Genomic DNA, 21,675 nt, shown 5'->3' with positions numbered 1-21,675 from the left:
TCACGTACACATAAATATGGTCTAGCAGAGGCTGCCATATGCATGCTTTTGTGCAAGCAGCTTCAAAGCATATCAGGATTGTAGATTCAAACTACATATTACATTAAAAAGGCCTTTAAATAATAGATGAATTGACTTCCAGCCTACAAGAATTGCCCTGTCATATGGGTAAGTATTATTGTCCCATTTAAAACTATGCTAGGATCACCCAATTGCCTTTCCACTTCCCCTCTCTTTGTGGTGCTATATCTTCTTTCTAGTGACCCTCACTGATGCCATCTGATTACTCTCCTTTTTGACTTTCCCTTGCTCCCAGCTAACACCCCTTCAACCCTCAGTCATGGCCCTCAGCTCCCTGCTGCTGTAATTTGTCCTTTCTCTGACCCACCCTCCTCCAGCCTGCTGCATCTGCATAATCCTTTTCCCACTAAAACTTCTAGCAATGCGAAAATAAATTGCCCTCTCCTTGCCTCCAGCAGCATCCTACACAATCTTCTCCTTTGGCTGGTGACGTTAAGGCATCCCCCAGCTTGATTCAGGGCTGGGTAGACAGCACATTCAGTTGCTTCTCCTTCTGCAACTTCTGTTTCACATTCTTCTTTCCACCCAGGCATTGTACAGGGCTCTATCTGCAAACAGAGATGTCACTCATAGTACAAGGTGTTGGGAGAGAGTTGTATTTTGGGAGTTTACTACTTACCTATGAAGTATCAAGCTTGTTTAAATTGTCCTTCGCCCAGTGTGCTGAGTTTGGTGATGGAAAGCTGGCAGCTTTGGGCTTCTTTTTTTTGCTCTTCCTCTGAACCACTGCACAAGATCTTTTTGAAGACTCATGATCTGGTTCTTGAATATCACTTTGCAGTCCTGCATACACTGACCCCCTACTAGGGATTGCTACCTTTTCCTCTCTAGTTGAGTCAGGCATGACTGTGCTCAAAACCCAAAGCCTACCTTGGCAAGGACACACTTCTTCCACTGGCAGGACACTTGATTAGCATCATAATCAAGATACAAGTATCGATCATTAGCACTGATTAACTCATTGGTCATTCTGCTTCTCCTGGGTATTTGACTATAACTAATTATATCGGTGTCGTCTTTTTTCAGCATTTTTCTGAAAGAACTAGAGAAATACGAACAACTGCCTGAGGATGTGGGCCACTGCTTCGTCACCTGGGTAATGAGGCTTCTTCTTTTCATTATTTATTAAAATTAATTCCTCCAGCATAGATGGAAACAAGCTGGGAATTGGTGCAAGGGTTTCATCCTTTGTGATAAGTGAGATTAGGAGGTAATCTGTAAGTACGACTGCTTTGTCCTTCACCTCTCCCAGGGTGAAATGTTCCCTCCCTTAAGTCTTCTCCTGAGCAATGGTGTGAAGGCTTTCCAGAGCATCTCTCCTTGTCCTGCACTGAGAAGCACAGCTTTTACCTCTGCTGGTTCCTGTTTAACAGGACTTCGTCAGACCAAACCTGTATTTAGGGTTGACATTCATTTATTTGGGAGGGGCCCTGGGAGGACAGACATTTAAAATATTAATATACCCTTCTTAGAGAATTTTAGTCATGCCATGAGACCTCTACAAAGGCATGAACAACTTATCAACATTTTTCTTCAGAAATTAGTGTCAAATTGCTGAGCCACTGTGCTCTCCATTCCATTACCCAATGCCAGGATAATTTCCAACAGGACTTTGAAATCTTGATGCTAAGAGTCTTCATGGGCATGGGATGTTCCAGGAATTGGCTACAGTAATTTATCTGTGTGAAGGCTGTTCTCTTTTCAAAATATTTACCACACAAGTCAGCCATCTTCATGTTTTCTCTGATGGTTTTATTCATATTTCAAAGCTGGGAATTAGTATTTTAAAAGTCATTATGGAACATTTTCACTTACCAAAAAAATTAGCGTGTTTGGATGATTTCAAATGGGCTTTTAATTTAAAAACATGACACAAATATTGATGAAATGTATTCAGAAATATTGTTTACAAAGAAGAGGTTACATATTTATGAAAGATGGACACATTTACTTATTGTTCTGTGCAAAATCTTCATGGTACCTTTAAGATATTACCACATCATCTCAGCAATAGTACATGTCCAGAGCTGTGTGTATGGTTACAGACATACATACAAAGGTGTCTGCCCAATTGTAGGGTGCTGTTATTTAGATTCCTAGTATAAAAAAATGCAATAGTAATAAAAGGAGGTCATCCTCGTCTTCTGTTTGCCTGCCTCTCCATGAGACCAGAGTTCAATAATACGAAACGGCTCTAAGGCAGGAGTGCGCAGATGCTTTTAATTTCCTCTTAAAAATAAATAAATTAGGAAATGAAATGCAAAACACTCCTAGCACAACATAAAGTTTGAGACATTTAAGTCTGAATCAAGGTAGGAAAGGCAAGTTTGGGCCAGACGTCACAAATCCGAGCCAGTCTGAAGTCAAAAATACTGGCTCCTGCCAGTTTAAGTTAGGTGAGTCTTTTGCCCAGAGTTTCTACACGTGGCTTTATCTGCAAGTAGGTGATAGAGCCAACATTTCATGACTGGGTTTTGAGACCTGCAGACTTATGGATACAATCTGCATAACATTGTTAGAGCTCTTAGAAATTATTTTATAGCTGGATTAAAGTTTTAGGCCTTCCCTCTGAGACACTTGTTAAAGAAAGCCTCCACAGCTGTTACACGGTGCACCTCATTCCCATCAGAACTGCTCAGGTAAGGTATGAACCGTCTACAAGTCTTCTGTTCTTAAATTGCAATTCTTATGTTGCTTTGAGAGGTGGGGGTTTATCACCTGTATTTATCCTGGTGAGCCTTAATGAAAGACTGTGCGAGCAGAGAAATAGCTTATCTTGCTTTTCCCTCGGTGTTTGTTTTCACAGGCAGATAAATTTCAGATGTATGTCACCTACTGCAAAAACAAGCCTGACTCCAGCCAGCTCATCCTGGAACACGCAGGGACTTTCTTTGATGTAAGCAGCCATTGCCGTTTTCCTTCAGCATGCATAGTGCAGCTGAAACACCTCCTCTTTACATCTGAGCAATGGGTTCCTTTTGTGCTTTGGCACTTGGGTTTTTCTTTCCATTGCAGATATCGCATGCTGTGAAAACTGATAGGGTATGGTGTGCTGTGTGATCTTCATCGGTGTGGCAAATAGTTTTTAATGGAGACACACATTCTTATGGGAACCTTTGTGCATTTTTCAGACCCATTTCTTTCTAAAGATCTGGTTTAGATGTACTCTCTACTTCTGGGTTTAGTGGTAAAATGAAAAGCAGATCCCATTATATTTTATGACATGAAATCCCTAAGTCCAAAACAAGATTGTGTCCTCCTGTTGTGCAAATTTTACCCACCCTATTAAACATTTGCTTCCCCATGCTAGTAAGGGACTCCATTCACTGCAATTAGACTGTTTCACTTAAAAGCACTACACCTGGTGATAAACATTTGCCAGTTCCAAACCCAGTTTTGTAGGCTGAGAAAAATCTTTAAAGTTTTTGACTACTTTTAAACTAAGCTTTCCTTCTGATTTTTGGAACCTCCTCCATTTTGCCATGCTTGTCTGGTAGCTTATAGCTTTAATTAGTTGCCTTTCTGAAAAAATGCTAAGACTTCTTTTCCAAAGCACTGAAAATCTTTTTACAAATGCAACCACTCAGCAGACTCCAACCTGCCTGACATGAATCAGCTCCTCAGTTTCGTATGTGCCCATGGTTATAGCATTTCAATGAAAATCAACACTGAAAGATCTCACGTGAGCCAGAAGAAAAGTGATGAACGCCTTTTTCTTTTGCCTTGTTTTTTGCCTTGTTACCAAATGGTCTAAAAGTAGACTTGAACTGAAAGGGATTTTCCAGGAGGTGGCGCTTGAGCCTGTTGAATGGTTTGTAGGGGTTGGTGACTCGTAGAGGGTTTGAGCTGCCTTAGGTGTCTATCAGTGTTGTTCGCACAGGTTAAAAGCATTTCCTCTGCTAAGCTGTTCCACTCTAGCTCTGTATATGGGCTAGAAACCTGCCTGATGTTGCTTAATAGAGAGTATTCATGTGTCAGCGTCTGCTGTTTTGCAAGGGGAGATGTTTTCCTTCCATTGGTGGGAATTGTGCTGGACTACCCAGTGATGCCTGTGCAAAAAGAGAAAGCTGGCTATCCCCCCAAAAAAATCCTCTAGAAGTCACTCAATCTGACTAAGGTAGTGCAAAGTACCTGTAGATCCCTCTTATCTTGATCTTGGAGTGGCAGTGGTTAAGTGGCAGGACAGGGAATAGTCTGGCCCAAGGAATATGGAGGAAATAGCTGGTTCTTTTCTTCCAGGAAGAACATGGAATTTCCTAAAACACCCTGGTGATGACAGAGAGTTATCTAGAATAACACTCCTTAGTAAGAAGCCTGCTTGAAGATGACAAGTGTACAACCCCTTAATTTGCATAAATCATCATAGAAAGCCACCTTTGAGATGAAAACAAGTAGTCCCAGTAATCTGTCTGAACCCTTCAAACCCCTGGAAAATTTTCAGCTTCAGGGCTCATTGCAAGGGCTTCAGCTGGTGGAAATCAGCATACTATTGAGGTGATAGAGTTGATTTTAGTGTCTGTTATTTAAGCCAGCTTTGGTCCTCAGGACAAAGACAGAGTTTGGTTCAGTCATCTATATGCTTCTGCTATTTTGAAAATTTTTTTCCTTTAAATCTTGGAAAAGATCAATTGTTATATTCAGAAAGCCACAGGGCACCTTTCATTTGCATGACGAGCATTTACAGAGTGAAACATAGTAAAGCTCATTGACTTTGGTAGCATTGCAGAGCATTGTGTTTCTGCATGGATGATAGTTCCTGGAGAGTTTCTCCGCTGAGCTATAGAGTGTCCCTTAGGAAATAGGCAGAGGCACAAGTAGGGTCTCAGTTCTCCTTAGTAATATTTTTTCTGAAATTGCTCACCAAAGATTTGTGTCGTGCATTACAAAACCTAAATGTTTCATGAGGTTTTTAGTGCTGAATCCGTCTACTCAGCAAGCCATTTGTCTGTACACTCAGTTCAGGATGCAATTTATCCTCCTGCTAAACAACTGGACACAATTAGATGACTTAATTTGTGAATCTCTTTAGACATTTGATACAAAATCTGGGCACTTTATCACTGCTTCACAGTAAATTCAGCCATTCTTATGGTATGAAGTGGTATTCAAGTATTCCTGTCTCCATGTTGTCCATCCAAGGGCCTCTGAGGGTCCTATGCAACCCTACGCAGAGGATTTTTTTGGTGTTTTTCTGGGATTCTGTCATTGCATGTAAGACTACCCATTGATCCCGTTCTGCAGCTCATCTGGTTTGCAACACACAACTGCCAGCACATAGAGCCTGCCTGATACCTTCATTTCTTCCAGGACCTTGGGACACTTTTCCACCCAAGGAATAACTAAAGTTGTGTCTAATGGTGAGCCATGGTGCACCATAACATGAACGAAGCTTGCTTTAAACAAGAAGCAGGGCAAAGTAGAGAACACAGAGCCCTGTGGCTAGCTTGCTTCTGAAACCTGCCAGCTGCTTCAAAGCTAGCTCAGATACCTCTCTGCTTCATGTTACTTAGAGGTATGTGAGAAATGTCTGCACTACCATGCTCTACCCTGCACAGACCTCTGCATTTCCACCTCCACCCACAGTAACTTCAGACCTCGCCAGTTGTTACAAAGCCAACCAAGACACACTCCAGCAGGCTGCCACCTTACTCCAACACTTCAGGGACCAAAGAAGGTCCCTTTCCAGCAGTGTATTTGTCTGATTGCCATGTAGCAGTGCTATTGCTTCTCTGCTGCAGGTTTCTATGCAGCAGGGACAACTGTCGCCCCACCAACCCACTCGGTCTCCGCTCAGTCTGACTGGGGAGCATCCTGGCAGAGCAAGGAATGCCTGAAGGGGAGGCATCTTGCTGGGAGCGTGCCCTGCCATTCACAGAGCTGGGAGGAAGGAACAGCGCTAAATTCATTACTTGGATCCTACAAAAACAAGTGTACTTAGCCAGCTCCAGGAAGTTCACAGACATGGCAGAGGTCTCGCTGGCTCCCGCCGTTACTAATTGAGTCCCAGCCACGTGCTCTGCAGACACTGTCCCTGTTTGGAGCCAGCCATTACTCAGCTTCATGCAAACTCTATTAACCCCCACACAGAGCTCCTTTCCTTTTGGGTCTTGTTCATGGCACCAGAGATATTTCTTTTCTAAAACACACTTGCCTAGTACAAAAAAAAGAATAATCTGTTGGCGCATTGTGTGAAAACTGGCTATTTTTGCATCCCAGCATAAACACTGGAGCTAAAAAAACCAGTAACCTCCCTAGTACTCAGCAGAAAATCAGACTGTATAGAGAAAGAAAATCTCCGTTCTTGGCAGCTCTTTCCCCTTCATCTTCTGTAACTTCTTCCCTTTACAACCTCAGATTTACCCTCCAGTAGCTGGAGATAAGTCCCATTCCCCCTCCCCATCTGCTGCCTTGGGAACTGAGGATTTCCTGATGGCCAGGAGCAAGGGGAGGCATGCCCAGGGCCTGGCAGAGAGAGAAGGAATTCCAGCCTGTCCCATTTCAGCAGAGAATCTGTCCCTGTGGAACATGAGTTTGAAGTCTTTTAGATGGCTACATATGTGCATTAGGGTCCTGTAGGATTTTCAGGCGCTCCTAACTCCCACTGGAACCAGTTGGAGGGAGGCAGCTGGGCCCTTTGCAGACCTCACCAGGTGCCTATCTGCAATGTCTCCAGAAGTTCATGAGCACATCACACTAATCAGCACAGACATTTTGGTTGAGATTCAGGTGACAAACCAGAAGTACTCAGTGCTATAAAAGGTATCATAAGGGTATCTCTCCTGGCCCCCAGCTGCCACCTCAGAATAGCACAGGTCTGTCAGCACTGTGTCAGATCTGGTACTCCCATGTGGATATGTCAGCTACCCCAGGGCTCTCAAATAGTACTAGATGCTTATGTTTAGACAGCTAAATTACACCCTATGCATGCAATTTAATTTAATGTCACTCCATTTTAATTGAATGTTAAGATTCTGCTTTCAGCCTTCATAGCTAGGAGAAACCAAGTGACTTGACAGATAAGTCATATTTAAATCGAAGCCTGCGTAGTTTACTCAACACAGCCTTAGCTTGACTTGCGTAGGGCCCCTGCAGTTTAAGTGGCCTTAGGGGGACTCTGCAGTTTATTGCCAGCCTCTCTGACACCACAGTTATTTGCATGTGAGCTTAAAGAGAGTTAAAAAACTAAACAAAGAAATGCAGATATCCAGAGCTAAAATTAGTTATGGGTGGTTCTGTCTAGCAGGAGGTTAATAGTTTTCCATCACTGACTGCTGTTTTTGTCTCTTCTAGGAAATTCAGCAAAGACACGGTCTGGCCAACTCTATCTCTTCTTATTTAATCAAGCCTGTCCAGAGGATCACAAAATACCAACTCCTACTGAAGGTACCTTAGTGAGCTGCCCAAATCAGCTCATGCAGAGCAGTTCCCAGGTGTGATGAGTTAATTTATTTTTAAGGGAGCTGCTTCATCACCTGTTCATGACCTGTAAGCAGCTACTGCTGAGCTGCTACTCCTACTTCCCAGGCCTGAGCGTGGCAACCAAGTGTAAAATCAGGTTGGGTGTTTCAAAGGAAAAGACTCACAGAAAGAAAAAAACAAACAGTAAAAACCTTTTTGCTAAGTTTGTGACATGTAATAATTTGATTAAAGGCTTCAATGACAGCAGTAATGAACTTCAGGAAATTTCACTGACTCTTGTCTAGGACCCCTTCACTGGCGTTAGATTCTGTTTGGGAGATGAGAGTTTTGTGTTTGAAAAACAGAGAAAAGGTTCATATACAAAGCAAAGGACTTCCAAGTGGAACATTAACACTTCCCGTTAAAAAAAAACACTTTTGTTGGTTTGTTGTAAATTGGTTACAGTTTTTTGCAGTATCTTGTGAGTAGGTGAATTTTAGATCTAAGTTAACCAACCACAGTTCACTTCAAAACTAGTAAACCAGAGAATAAAAAATATCTGAGGGATGAGGGAAGAGGCAGATTCTGACTTTGAAAAGCTAGGACCCAGATATAATACTTGCATCTCTTTAAAGCTTCCTGTGTATATACCAAAGGAGTGATATGCTGTACTAGGAAGGTACTTAGTGAGTACATTCAGTGTGTTGACAAATCTGTGTTTTGTACCAGTTTACTGAAACAACACACAGGTTTACCTGTGTGAGTGCTGTGGGACAACGAGCCTGCACTGCACAAATCGTCTGCTAATGGGGAGGCTAAAACACCCCTTCAGTCATCACCCCTTTGGTTTCCTCCTCAGGTGAATCTTTCCTGAAGGGACTCCCTGCCCTGGACACAGCATACTGCCAGCCCTGCCTGCTCTGCGGTATTCAGCAGTACTGCTGGATCAGGCAGGGGTCCCTGCAACCAGCCGACTGACCGATGTCTGCTGCATAGGCATAAGTCCCCAGAAATCTTCTGAGTGCACAGTCTCACTCAAGAGCACCTTGTTTTGTCTTGCTTTGTAGTCATTCGCATTTGGTCCCCACTATCTGTGAGCATCCACAGTGGGTTTTGATGCAGTTAAGCTTTCTCCTGTCACTGTTAGCAAAGCAGTTGCATGTACTAAGTAACACGATCGGATATAAAGCCAGCATGTTTGCCAGAGTTTGTTTATAAGTGTTCTACATTGCTTCTTAGGAACTGCTAACCTGCTGCGAGGAGGGCAAAGGGGAACTCAAAGATGGTCTGGAAGTGATGCTCAGTGTCCCAAAGAAGGCCAATGACGCAATGCACGTCAGCATGCTGGAAGGTAGCAGATGGGCAGGTGGCTGGGGCAGGGGAGGGACCCGCTGATAAATGAAGCCTTCTTGTAACTTGTGTAGAGAGTTAGTACAGGTTGACTGTAGCAATACCGTTGATTGATTTTCAGGTACTTCCTCATTCCTTTCTGATATTTCTCCAAAAGTCTTGGAAGAATAAAGCTGGCTAGGAAGTATTGGGGTTTTATTTATTTATATCTTATGCGTGTGTATATATGTATTTATATGTGTATATATATGTACATACATGTGTGTGTATGTATACAAGGTATATATATATTTGGTTAAAACATTTTTGCTTAATGAAACAAAAAAAAACCCCTCCTGAAACAGTATCAGTTTAGCTGCTGGCAGCCGTAACGATTATTGGATGAAAACATTTCTAAATACTGTCTTGACATTTCAAAAAGAAAAAGTTCTGGCTTTCTGAGTCAAAACAGCTTGTGTTTCAAAATGTTAGTATAATTATCCCAAAGATTAAAAAAAAAAGTATTATTAAAAAATATTTCAAAATTACAGGAAAAAAAATATTTTGATTGCCCCAAAGTTAAGTCTTTTATTGGTTTTTTGATGTGTGGAGTATTTCTAAAATTTAAAAATTTTATTCTGGACAGAGATGCTTTATTGTCTCTGAAACATTTTCTTGGCCTGGGAAAATCATTTCCAGCCTGGCTTGAGTCAGAACCAGGAAATAAGAAGAGTACTAAAACAGGCAAGAAAAAGGAAATGGTGCCATAAGCTAAGCAGCACGTTAGGTGATTAAAATTGCAGGGGGGCAAACTGACCCAGCATAGGTAGAAACACTATAAAGATGATTTTAACTGTGGTGTCTGGTGAAAAGCAAGGTTTCCCAAAATAACGCCTGGATAATCTGTCCCCAGGAGATGACCAGCACCATGCAATAATAAAGAAGCAGGTGTGACTTTGTTAGGGTAGACAAGCACTTGGACAGTTGTCTTCTGAATAAAACATTATTCCTGAATATTTGGAGCAGGAACCAGGGCTGCTTGCTGCTCTCCCAGGGCTATCTGGCATGAGCAACAGCAGCCTGTGCGGGTGCAGGAGAAGTCCTTAGCTCTGGAGAGAAGTGTGACCCACAAGCTGCTGAGACAGCAGCTTGGAGGGGACCTTGCACTAGGGACTCCCTTTTCCTTCAAGCCTCCCAGTTATGTGGAAGGAGTCCTGTGATCCTCAGCCATGTGAAGGTTTTTGACATGCAGCTTGGAAGAGGAGAAACTCCTCCTGGAAAGCTTGTTTCAGACACCACGCCAATTCACCCTCATAGATGTAGCTCCCCCATGCTGCTGCTGTGGACTCACAGGCCCTTGAAGGTTGGGTTAGCATACTTGAAGGCATCACGGTATGATGGGGCACTTCCAGCCACCACGTGTTATGTTTCTCTGAATTTGCATTGATGTGCATAAGATTCGTTGCATTGCAGTTCTGTGTACAGTAGTCACCACTTAAACCTTTATAATTTTTATCTTTAATTACTGCTACACTTTAGCAGTAGTCTCATTTAGCATATATGACATATTTGCCTCCGATGAAATAATTATATCGTTGCAGTAGGAAAAAAAAAGAAAAATATTTTCACTGGTGCAATGGATGCCCATTAATGTCCTTTCAGAATATGCATTAAAAAATAGACTTATTTCAAGTCCTTACTGCTCTGGTGTTTCTGGGCATTACTGTCCCAAGAACAAATGCAAGTCAATGTATTTTGTGGTTTTAGGGTTTGATGAGAACCTGGATGTCCAGGGAGAGCTGATTCTTCAGGATTCCTTCCAAGTGTGGGATCCCAAATCTCTCATTCGGAAAGGCCGTGAGAGGCATTTGTTTCTCTTTGAAATCTCTTTGGTGTTTAGCAAAGAGATCAAAGATTCTTCAGGACACACAAAATATGTTTACAAGAACAAGTTACTGGTAGGTGTGGCTGCAAAGAAAATATTCTGGGTGTTGTGTTTCTTGTAGGTAGAGGTGGAGTTTGGGGGATGTCTCACATGTCCCCATGCTGGGTTGGAGATACTCATGCCACCTGGAAGAGCTGGCTCTGGGCCCTGCGGGGCTCACCTGGAAGCCAAGCTCGCAGTGAGTCTGGAGAGGTTTAAGATAGTGAGATGCGAAGGGTGGGTGGGAAACGCAAGGGGGATCACTCAAGCCATTCACTTCCTTGCCATAGCCTGGTGGTTTTCTGTTTCTTTTATCTGTGTGTAGCAAAGCAGAGACAAGATCTCACTCCCCTATCCATTCCTGCCTCCCCACTTCTCCCTACAAATGTAAAGTTTTCTGGACTCATGAGGCTTCGTGTGTATGAAATCTCTCGTCCTCTCTCCTCCACACTAGACCTCAGAACTGGGAGTGACTGAACATGTTGAAGGAGATCCCTGTAAATTTGCTTTGTGGTCTGGACGAACACCATCCTCAGACAATAAAACAGTGCTGAAAGTAAGTCTTTTCTGCTTGTTTTCTTTGCCTTTAGAGCTGCTAGTTGAGGCCTTGGGAGCACTAAATGAAAGGTCAGTTTCTTCCCTCCTCATATTCGCATGGCTTCCATGTCTGTCAGCAGGGTCATGCCTGCATCAGGAGCAATTCAGCTCTAAGGCCTCAGTATGAATCAAGACAGTGCAGTTGTGCAGCCTTGCTGAAATTGCATCTCCTCTTGCAACCTGGGTTGAGCAGCTGCACACTGACACAGGGCACATCTCAGGGTGGGAGATGTAATTCTGTTAGTCCTTTGCCACTGGGCTTATAGACAATCAACCTATTCCTCAGACCTCCAGACCTGACAGCCGTTTCTGTCAAGTGAGTTTCTAATGAGGAATTCATGTTATAGTTACTTTGTCTGAGGAAATCCCAGCTGTGCACTGATAACCTGTTTCCCCTCCACAGAGCATGCTGTATTGCTAGTATTAAATATATTTATCCAGAGCTTAGCTGCTTTACTGTTGCTTGCCAAGTAGGTCTGGTAAAAATACCTCAGTTCTCCTGGGGTTACCAGGTATTCCAGCAGCTGAAACAATACAGCAGAGAGGAGAAACAGTTAATCATGCATTTTCATCAGCCAACCACGATTCTTCTACATAGGAGGTGACATGCTGAGAATATGATAAAGTGTCTGTCTTTCTGCCTTGTGGAACTTTAGGCATCCAGTATTGAAACAAAACAGGAATGGATCAAAAATATCCGGGAAGTCATTCAAGAAAGGATTATCCATCTGAAAGGAGCTCTGAAAGAGCCAATTCAGCTCCCCAAGACACCATCAAAGCAGCGAAACAACAGTAGAAGGTAACCTCAGTCATTCCATATAACGTGAAATCACTAGTGTTTTCTCGACCAACAGCAGTGTAGCGTCTGTGCGCTTTTGACTGGATTCACTTACTTTTTTTTACTAAAAAAGCAGTTTTCATCATCTTTGTTTTTTATATGTTGTCTTGGCAAAAGTATCTAGAAAGCTTTTCTGTGATATACATACAAAGGTCTCTTATTTTAGTACTCCAAAGTATTGGAGAGAAATGAACAGTAAAAATTCTTCAGAGTCCAGGGTTATGTTTCTTTCCCAAAGTAGAATTTACTTCTTCACATTTGAGTACTAACAGATTTTTTTTTTTCCCTGTTTGGCATTTTGAATTGTTTGACAATGAAAATCACAGCTGGTCATGGTAATATATTGCTACAGTGGAGAATCTGTGTTTCTTCATCAAATACAAACTCATTTCAGCCTGTGAAGTTATGTTAAATAATTTTTGTCAACTTCGTTGAATCCTGCATTAAATAGAAATTATAGAAAATTAATTGTTCTTTTGCTGTCATGCTGGCATTCCCAAAAGCCACCTGTAATTTGAGCATCTCCATTTCTTCATCAAGTTTTAACACTCTTTTACTTCAGGCTGTAATATAGAGGTATCCAAAGCATGAGTAACCAAGGTCACCCAGGAGATCTGTAGCAAGGCAGAGATCCAGACATTTCTTCCTGCGGACCTGCACCAGTACAACAGTTTTCTAGTACAGAACGGGGATCTTAATTTTTTTTTTCTTTGTCCTTAAATATGTGTTTTGTTTTATTTAAATGCTTATTTTGAAAGGCCAGTAAAAATTTAGGAGAACTATATCTATACATCAAAAGAGAAGAAAATACCCTCTGTTAGCAGACTCATAGAGGTAGACTTGTAGAGCTCTGTACTGTCTTTATTTATGTTTGTTTGGATATCATTTTTATGGCTTAGTACTAAATTCCTGAAGTTGTGGTTCCTGTGAGACAAGAGAAATACCCCTTCCTTCAATATCACTTGTAGCCTGGGCTGAATGGTTTTGGTTAAGGCAGAAATCTAATTGAAGGAAAATTTCTGCCTGACACCCTCATTACAGAGCTATTTCTGAACACCAAAGTCTTCTATGCTGTAAATACGCAGGCAACGGCCATCCTGTTTCCAGCAACAAACTTTGTGATTATGTGCTAATCCCAACCCTATAGCTGAGGGTGACATCGTTTTAAATTGCAAGCTACATAGCAACATGGGCTGCATCAGTGAGGTAATTTTAGCACACAGCCAGCTCTGGCATGCTGACTCAGCACATCTCAAATCCATCTATAAAGTTGTGCACATTCCAAGGTGGTGTGTTAAGTAAGCACCATGGTTTCCCTATTACGTCTTTTGCAGAGATGGAGTAGATGATGCAGACAGCCAAGGAGATGGCAGCAGTCAACCTGACACCATTTCCATTGCATCCAGGACATCACAAAACACAGTGGATAGCGATAAGGTAGGACTGAAATGTGAAAGTACACTGCAGCTAATCCCCCCCAGAAAAATGTAAGTGAAGAGTAGAATAGAAGGCAAAATAAAGCAACCTGTCTTCTACTGAGCAAGTCGAAACTTGTATTCCCCTATGCTAGGCTATTAAAATCCCGTCTGTTTCTAGGTGCTCATCAGTACTGCTGGTTTACATGGTAACATCTCTGTTGCCGCAGCTTCTTTGTGGTTAATACATAGCGGTTGAATTGGCTCTGAAGAAACACAGCCCAGAGCAATCTTTTCTTCCCTAGTAGAACTTGTCCTGTGGGAGCCAGCTTCTGAATCAGCAAACAGTTGGTTATGTTCCATATTTGCCCTCTGAGCTAAAATCAGTAGTTTGTTGGGGGGAGTACAGGTGCTTACACACCAATTAATACAGCAAAGTTGGAATCCTGGCTGGTATCTTGAGAGCCTGGGAGACCTACCCTTTCCAGAGACTGTGATTCTGGACTCCTCTCCTTGCGGACATATGGTGGAGCATACGGATGGCCCCAAGATGCACTAGATTCTGTTGGAATGCTGCACGCTGTTGGCACGTACGTACTCGTCATTTTACTTATCAGACGATCTGAGTCCAGATTCCCAGCTCCACTAGGATGGCTGACTTGAATTTGTCACCCTGATACCTCCAACTGCGATCTTCAGCTGAATTAGCAGTTGGTGGTAGGAGTAAATGGGCTTATTAGTAATAATTTACCTTAGCTGTGCTGTTGGGGTTTGTCAGATCCACTGAGAGAATGTCCATATTCTCTTCATGTGTTGTCTTGAAATCATATGTTACTTGCAAAAGGATAAATTCTGCAGAACCATTATGGATTTATCTGTTTGTCAGGGCTTTAATCATGCTGCCACTTACACAAGGTAGAAGGGTGTCTTCACAAAATCAGAATTCAAGTTTATGGTTGTAAAGTTCACAACTAAGGTTCAATGCAGATGTTATTTTGAAAGCTGGACTCAGAAACAGGAGTTAATTACAAATAAATTCCCTTTGTAAGACCACCTGTTGTATTTATCTTACAGGCATGTTCCCATGCTTTTGCTTTTTTTGAGCAATAATGTGCATTGGAAAAGTATTAATCCTCACAATCCTAAGGCCACTGTAATGTATGCAAATACTTTGCCTGATGTCGAAGAAGTGTTTTCTTATGTCTTCAATCCACATGGACTTGCCCTGCTTTTCCATGTTTTTCACATTTATCATTCCTGAGAAAGGCCCTGACTTAGTAGAGTACTTGAGCTCATGCTTAATTTTAAGCATTCACATAAGCTTTGCTCGTTTGCCCCAAGCCCATTGACTCAGTTGCATGAATTATGGTAGACGGGCAAGGTCTGGGCAAGATGCTCCATACTGCATGCTGTAGCTGCAAACAAGATCTATGGTGCCAACACCACAGGAAGCAATCGGGCTGTACCCTGGAAGACAGCCCATCATGGCAACAGTTGGTTTAAGGATGCAAGACTGGAAAGGGTTATAGGAATTTCTATCCAAAGCCTTGTTTGAACTGAATGGCGAATGTGTACGAGATAAATTGAACACCAAATCGTACAGGGAAAAGATTGTTACCACTGGTGTAAGGCTAAATCAGTTCTAGGGTTGTGTTATGTTTTTTATTTTTTTAAGGTGGGTAGGTTCACTTGCTTGCTTAAGGCTATCTGTGTGTTCGTGTGTCCTTATATACATTTAATGAAAAGAAACAAATTCCAGTGAGCAGCTAAAGCTTAAATATACATGTGTGTGTTTTGTCGAATCGGAGTAACTAGTGTATCATCCTTAGATAGAGAGGCAATTCCTGCTGAACAGTTCCCTTATTGTCACTGATGCTAATGGCAGAATACTGTGGAGAATTTAGCCCCGAGAGTGCTGCATTACTGCATCTTTGCTCCAAGGAAAATTAACTCACCGTGTCGCTTTATAGTTCTCTCTCAGTTTTTCTACACAATGTTACCCAAATTAATGACAGATGGAGCTGAGTTGGCTTGCTTCCCATTGAAGCAGAATGGAGGCACACCTGTGTTCAGTCTCAGTTCAGACTTCGGTTCTTATGCTGCTTGCACAAAGCCCTTGCATGTGTTAGCATCTGCTGTGAGAGGACTCTGTGTTAGCAGATCCCAAAGCTGTGCAAGGACCTAACAAGACACGAGACTCCCAGTGGTGACGTTTCACCACATGGGAACATTTCACTGTCATTCCAAGTTATTTTACTCTCCAACTTTGAAATGGGATTTTTTCCTTCAGCGTGTAGTTTTGCTTATCTTCTAGGATGATCTGAGTGAATCACAGAATCACTAAGGTCGGAAAAGACCTGCAAGATCACCAAGTCCAACCATCAACCAAACACCACCGTGCCCACTAAACCATGTCCCACAATGCCACGTCCACATGTTCCTTGAACACCTCCAGTGATGGTGACTCCACCACCTCCCTGGGCAGCCTGTTCCAGTGTTTCACCACTCTCTCAGTAAAGAAATTTTTCATAATATCCAGCCTGAACCTACCCTGGCGCAACTTGAGGCCATTTGCTCTTGTCCTGTCTCTAGTCACATGGGAGAGGAGACCAACACCCACCTCTCTGCAACCCCCTTTCAGGTAGTTGTAGAGAGCGATAAGGTCTCCCCTCAGCCTCCTCTTCTCCAGACTAAACAACCCCAGTTCCCTCAGCCGCTCCTCATCAGACTTGTGCTCCAGACTGGGAAGACTGATCTTCTCACATAGACTGGTACTGAGTTATCAGCATTGGAAGACTGTACCATATCATGCTCTCTGGCTAAGGTTTCTTGGCACAGTTGACAGTGCTTGGTAAACACTGTAACATACATGCTATAAGTAACTCACGTGGTACTGATAACAGCACCGATATGTAACATGTTCAGCAAATAGTGGTTTCCCTACCTATTTAACTTCAGCGTAGTCAGCAGAGTTATTCCCAGGAGTTCAAATTTAGGCTGAGTTTTTTCACAGCTGTAGCCTCTGTGGGTGACCTCTTTTTGTGCCCCAGTGAGATCTCCATCCAGACGAGCCAGGAGAAAGAGCCCCTACCTTTAAAAACTCTGGCTGTTCACAGCAGCCTCATTTACAAACACATGCAAGGAGCTTTGCAGTGGTAGCACTGTGCCAGGATGGCAGCAAATTAACCGTGCATTGGGACTGTCTGTGTATGAACTCAGTGCCAGAAACATTTCTCAAGTAACATTTAAGAGTTGATATTGCTCTCTGAAGGCAAAAGAATTCAAAGATTTAGCTGACACACTTTGTCCTTTCCCTAAATCTTGCTATTACGCCTGAGGATTACCTAACGCATTAGTTGAATGTTGAGACAAGAATACCAAACAACGTTTTAGACAAAGAAAACCACAACCTCTCAAAGATTCCCAATTTGAAGTAGCGCTTCTGCTTGATAACGCTCCTTGTGCCTCAAGTCGTATGTATTTCTTTCAACCTAGTTGTGAGCCAACTCTGTCTGGGTTGCGAGTGGCAATGCTGTCTTCTCTCTCATCGTGGCACAGCCCTAGAGCAAAGCTTTACCTTTGCATTTCAAACTCCTAAAAAGGCAGAAGGTTTTTTGTAGTTAAGTGGGAATGAGGTAACATTACTGTAAATTCAGCAAGGATTTTGCTTTCTCTCATGACAGCTGAACCTAGCCATAACATTTATCAGGGGGCTCATTAGGTGCAGAAGATAGAGCACTTGAACGGGGGCTAGAAGAGCTGAGTCCTGATTACGCTCTGTCACTCACATGTTGGATGCCATCACAAATTGCATCTGACGGCACATTGCACTCATCTTTGTTTGTTTGTTTGGATTAGGAATTTGGGGGGGAGACAGGATTTCTTGCAAACATTACATTTGTACATTAATTATAGCATCGTCCTGTGTTGTCCCAACACAGGGTACAGACCCAAATTCAGAGCCGTTTTTGTATATTGAAGGAAATTCACAGCAATCTTTGTGGTAGCAGACTCTGCTTTGAAAATATTCTTAATTATATGCCTGACTCCAGAAGTGTTACTAAGTCTTTAAATATTCACGCTTTCCTAGCTGCAGGCAGTGGTCAGGTGATTATATGAGACTCTTCAGATTAAAAAAAAAAAAGTCTGTTTAGAAAAAAAAAAGAGATTAATCCTGTCTTTTAAATCAAATACCTGTTTAAGTAGCTTCTTAAATCTGGATCTTAGTCCTTAATGTCTTAAATTTTCTTAGATTTTTCTCTCTCAAAAATATATAAAGCAATTACCCCTCAGCTCCAACATTTCATTTTCATTAAATACTATATAGTAGAAACACAGATTTTAAGTAAGGTTTGTAGGTCTTCACCTTTGTAAAAGGAAAGAAAGAGATAACATATAAAATGTTTATTTTTCCATTTGCAATCTATGACTTTTTCTATATGCAATCTATAATCTGAAATATTTCATACACAGAAAAAGAATTATTTGGATTGTCATTTGGTATTATAAAAGTATTATATAGAGGGGAAAAAGTGGGTTCATGAACCAGACTCAGTGCTAAAGAATCAATAGATAACGAATAATATTACATCAAGTGTAATTCCCATTGAGCATCCAAGTCAGGTCCTAGGTAACCTACTATGCAAAATTTCTTCATCCTTTTCCAAAAGGCAAACTAGACAGCTTTTGTTCAATACAGTAAGCCCTCTTCAGCATGCTATCTAAAAACCTCTCCTTAGGGAGAAATCCTTGCCCTATTCAATTCATGGCAGACAGGATTTCAGTCTTTATATTTGGATTCAAAGCACTGGGGAATTGCATAAAGAAAATGCTAGCATGCAGGGCATTCTCATTTGTTAAGCCCATTGATCTATTGGCTTGTAAAACAGCTGTTTTGGGCGATACTGGTCCATCTTCTAATGGCTCTTTTTTTCTGTTGGCTTTTGCAGAATGCTGAGCAGAGCAGTTCTCATTTCCTCCTGTTGTTTTTGGATGTGGAATAAAGCTCTGAAATGTGAACTGAAAAGTTTTTACTCTCTAAACGTAAATATACACTTTTCTTTTTTCCATTAGATACTGGACTCAGCTCATCTTTCAGCAGTCACGAGACTGAGATCTTGTCCTCTTCCACATCTGTGGTATTATATAAAATCTGGGAATAATATTTTTCTAATTGAAGGTAATTGGTATAGGAGAGGAGATTTTAGAATTAAGGCTTGCTGGGACAAGTCATCTAGGGACGGATTCTCTTCTCTTGAAAGGCTTCTAATCAATGTAAAATAGCTTTTTCCCTGTGGTATTGTTACTGAAGCAGAAGTTAGGATCTGATGCAGCAAGTACTGCTTCAGATTCTTCATTAAGAAGAATTCTCAGTTCCTTGGAAGTGTCCTTTCCAAAAAACACAGATATGAGGAGTGCCTTGATCCCCCACTTCCTTCCTTGAGGCTACTAGTAATTTTGGGTTTGAACTCCATAAAGTTGTGCACCAACATGCTGCATGTTTTTCTGAATAGGTAGTATTTCCTTGAACCCCATTGCCTAGTGTTAATATGTGCTGATTAAAAAAAAAACAACAAAATTACCAAAAGGAAATGCCCACTCATTCAATAGTAAAGGAGACTTGTTCTCACAAGGAGGACATAAGGAAAATTACTGTGTTTATTAGATGCCACCATCAACATATACAATACAAAGCGCTCAATCATTGCTTCCCAGCATAAATTAATCTGGAAATTAAGTACTGAAATTAAAGTGCCTAAAACCAAAGTTGAAAAGCCAAAGATCCCAGTCTGACTGGGCAGCTTATAAAGAAATGAAGCATGTCAAGGTGAGCAGGAAGTTTACAAATACTCCCTTCTCTGAAACGGTCGATCCCATCAGCTGGAGTTCAGCCACTTGCTTCCAGCAATGGGAGTTGGAAAATCTGACTACAGCAAGTAGGGAGCTCCTGGTTGCTGATGGCTGGCATCGTTCCCTAACTGTCACTGAGGGAAGAGTCTTCTCCCTCACACTAGTGTAAAGCTAAACAGCCCAGCACAGCGCGTGCCCTGCTCTCCCTGTCACAGGACATGGATCCTGCAAATAAAAGGTGGGTTTCTGCATGGTTTGCATTGACATGAAGGCATAGACACTTCAGAGTAGGGTCTAGTTGCAAATTTGTATTTACACAAGCCCATCACTCTAGCCACTTGAAAGTGGAACTAGTGCCTTGGAGCACACTAGCACTGGGACCGTGATCCTTGCTGCTACCAGCATTACACATCAGCTCTGCCTGGATCATAAAGCTGATCCCACCAGAGATTTCTCTGGTTTTGGTACTAATAATGTTCTTTTCTTCTGTGCTCTCAGACTGGCCTGGAATCAGCAGCAAGTCTAAGGGTCCTCTCAAAGGTGGAATGACTTGGAAAAGCTCAATTAAAGAAATGACAGCATTTTCTACAAAATAATGAAATAATAATCTTTCAATGAAAATCCCCTTAAAATAAGAATATCAATATAAGGAAAAAACATTTTCAAGAATTGATGTCAATATGAAACATTGCTTTGTCAAATACAGAAAATGCAGACCTGGGATAAAAATGAAAGATATCCCCATTATCAGAGAGGGGATTAAAGGCACAGAGAAATTAAAAACAATACCATAAGGCAAATGCATACATTAATTCTGCTAATGATAGCACTCGAGCTGACCGAGCTGACAATTTAATTTCTACTTAGTTTCTCAGCAAGGGAACTGATACACCAAGCAGAACTAAAAACTATATATCTCTCTTCAATGCTATTAAAGTATTCTGTGGCTTTCAGTTATATGCTTTACTTTCCTGAAGCATTTTTTTCCAATGAAACCCTGGTACTAGGGTTTTTTAAATCATCTCTAGGCTCTTATAAAATATTTACATAGTTAGTGATCCAAGCCCTCTATCCCTCTGGGATTATTATGGCACAATGTGTGCATCCCATGATCTGAGTTTTGGCCTTTTCCATCTCTGCCACTGAGTTCTGTATTGAGTCACATGCAAGAGACACATTTCTACTGCAGCACTGTAGGGATTTCAAGGAACAAGAACTGTTGACCCCCAGCAGTGCTTGTGTATGGTCAAAACATGTATCACTATGGACTGGAGTCTATATAAGACTTGAGCAGTGGGACTGAACTGAATAGAAAACACCTGTCAGTGGAAAGTCGCTCTGCCTATAGTTAATGGCTGCCATAAATTGTAGCTGATGTGAAGGAAGTTGGAAGGTATGATGTAAAAACTCTGACTATGGCACAGCTAAGGGAGAGCATGATCATGGGAATATGGAGTGGGGTGGTAAAGCTGGTAGTCACTTAAATACAAAATCTGGGCTATTTCTTTAGAAATCTTCCTGTTTTCTGGAGCCCTGTGAACAGTGATGCATAGAGTTGTCTGCCAGGTGAGGCTGGGCATTGACTTCAAGAGATTTCTTCCTCCAACCTATATATTTTACTCTTAGTAAATTAGATTAGATTTAACAACTGTGAGTTTCTAAAGTGCAAAGGAAGGGATTGATTTGGTCTCATTCATGTAAGTATAGTTGTGGTTATTCTGCACTGATCCTATCCAGGCAAGTGATGTGCCAGAATTCAGTAGTGTACTGTCTGGAGTGCTGCTCCTTTATAGTGACTGATGAATTGTGGTACCACAAGTAAAATTAAGTTTATGTAATAGAAAATGACTGCTGACTGTTAAGTGAATTTTTCCTGTGAGGATATGATAAAGAAAAGAGAAGTGAATTATGATCCCTGAGGATATATTTCTCTTGCTTGGATGCTGCCTAGCATTAGTGCAGTTGTCATGCTGAGTTCTTACTGCCCTCACCTGTGGGAAAGGGAGAACATGATAGCTAGCAAAGGAAAACCTGACATAAAACATTTTGGCACTTTAATTAGCCTTCTTGAGTGCTCACTAGCTATAGGTTGTTAACTCTTTTCAATATAGTCGTGTAGTAGCAAAATGTTTATCTTATCAAGAAAGTAAATTGTTCAGCCAGGAGCTGACATCTCTCCCTCTCTCTCTAATGGTAGCTTCTTAAAATTTCCTTAGGCTTTGGGAGACTGTCTCTCAATTCTT

The 21,675-nt window shown here is 41.7% G+C and overlaps 1 protein-coding gene across 2 annotated transcripts in view; it reads left to right on the top strand.

The window, feature by feature from the left end:
* KALRN (kalirin RhoGEF kinase) overlaps positions 1–21,675 on the top strand; it is a 530,063-nt gene that overhangs the window by 373,961 nt on the left and 134,427 nt on the right. For both annotated transcript variants that reach the window (XM_059820280.1, XM_059820281.1), the window contains 8 exons: positions 1,108–1,177; positions 2,888–2,977; positions 7,372–7,464; positions 8,719–8,830; positions 10,576–10,766; positions 11,187–11,288; positions 11,986–12,128; positions 13,502–13,604. In XM_059820280.1, the coding sequence (XP_059676263.1) occupies positions 1,108–1,177; positions 2,888–2,977; positions 7,372–7,464; positions 8,719–8,830; positions 10,576–10,766; positions 11,187–11,288; positions 11,986–12,128; positions 13,502–13,604 (904 nt within the window). The remainder of the gene's footprint in view (positions 1–1,107; positions 1,178–2,887; positions 2,978–7,371; positions 7,465–8,718; positions 8,831–10,575; positions 10,767–11,186; positions 11,289–11,985; positions 12,129–13,501; positions 13,605–21,675) is intronic.

Source organism: Gavia stellata, chromosome 8 (assembly GCF_030936135.1).
Source record: "Gavia stellata isolate bGavSte3 chromosome 8, bGavSte3.hap2, whole genome shotgun sequence".
Classification (NCBI taxonomy): domain Eukaryota; kingdom Metazoa; phylum Chordata; class Aves; order Gaviiformes; family Gaviidae; genus Gavia; species Gavia stellata.
This window is presented reverse-complemented; position numbering and strand designations above follow the sequence as displayed.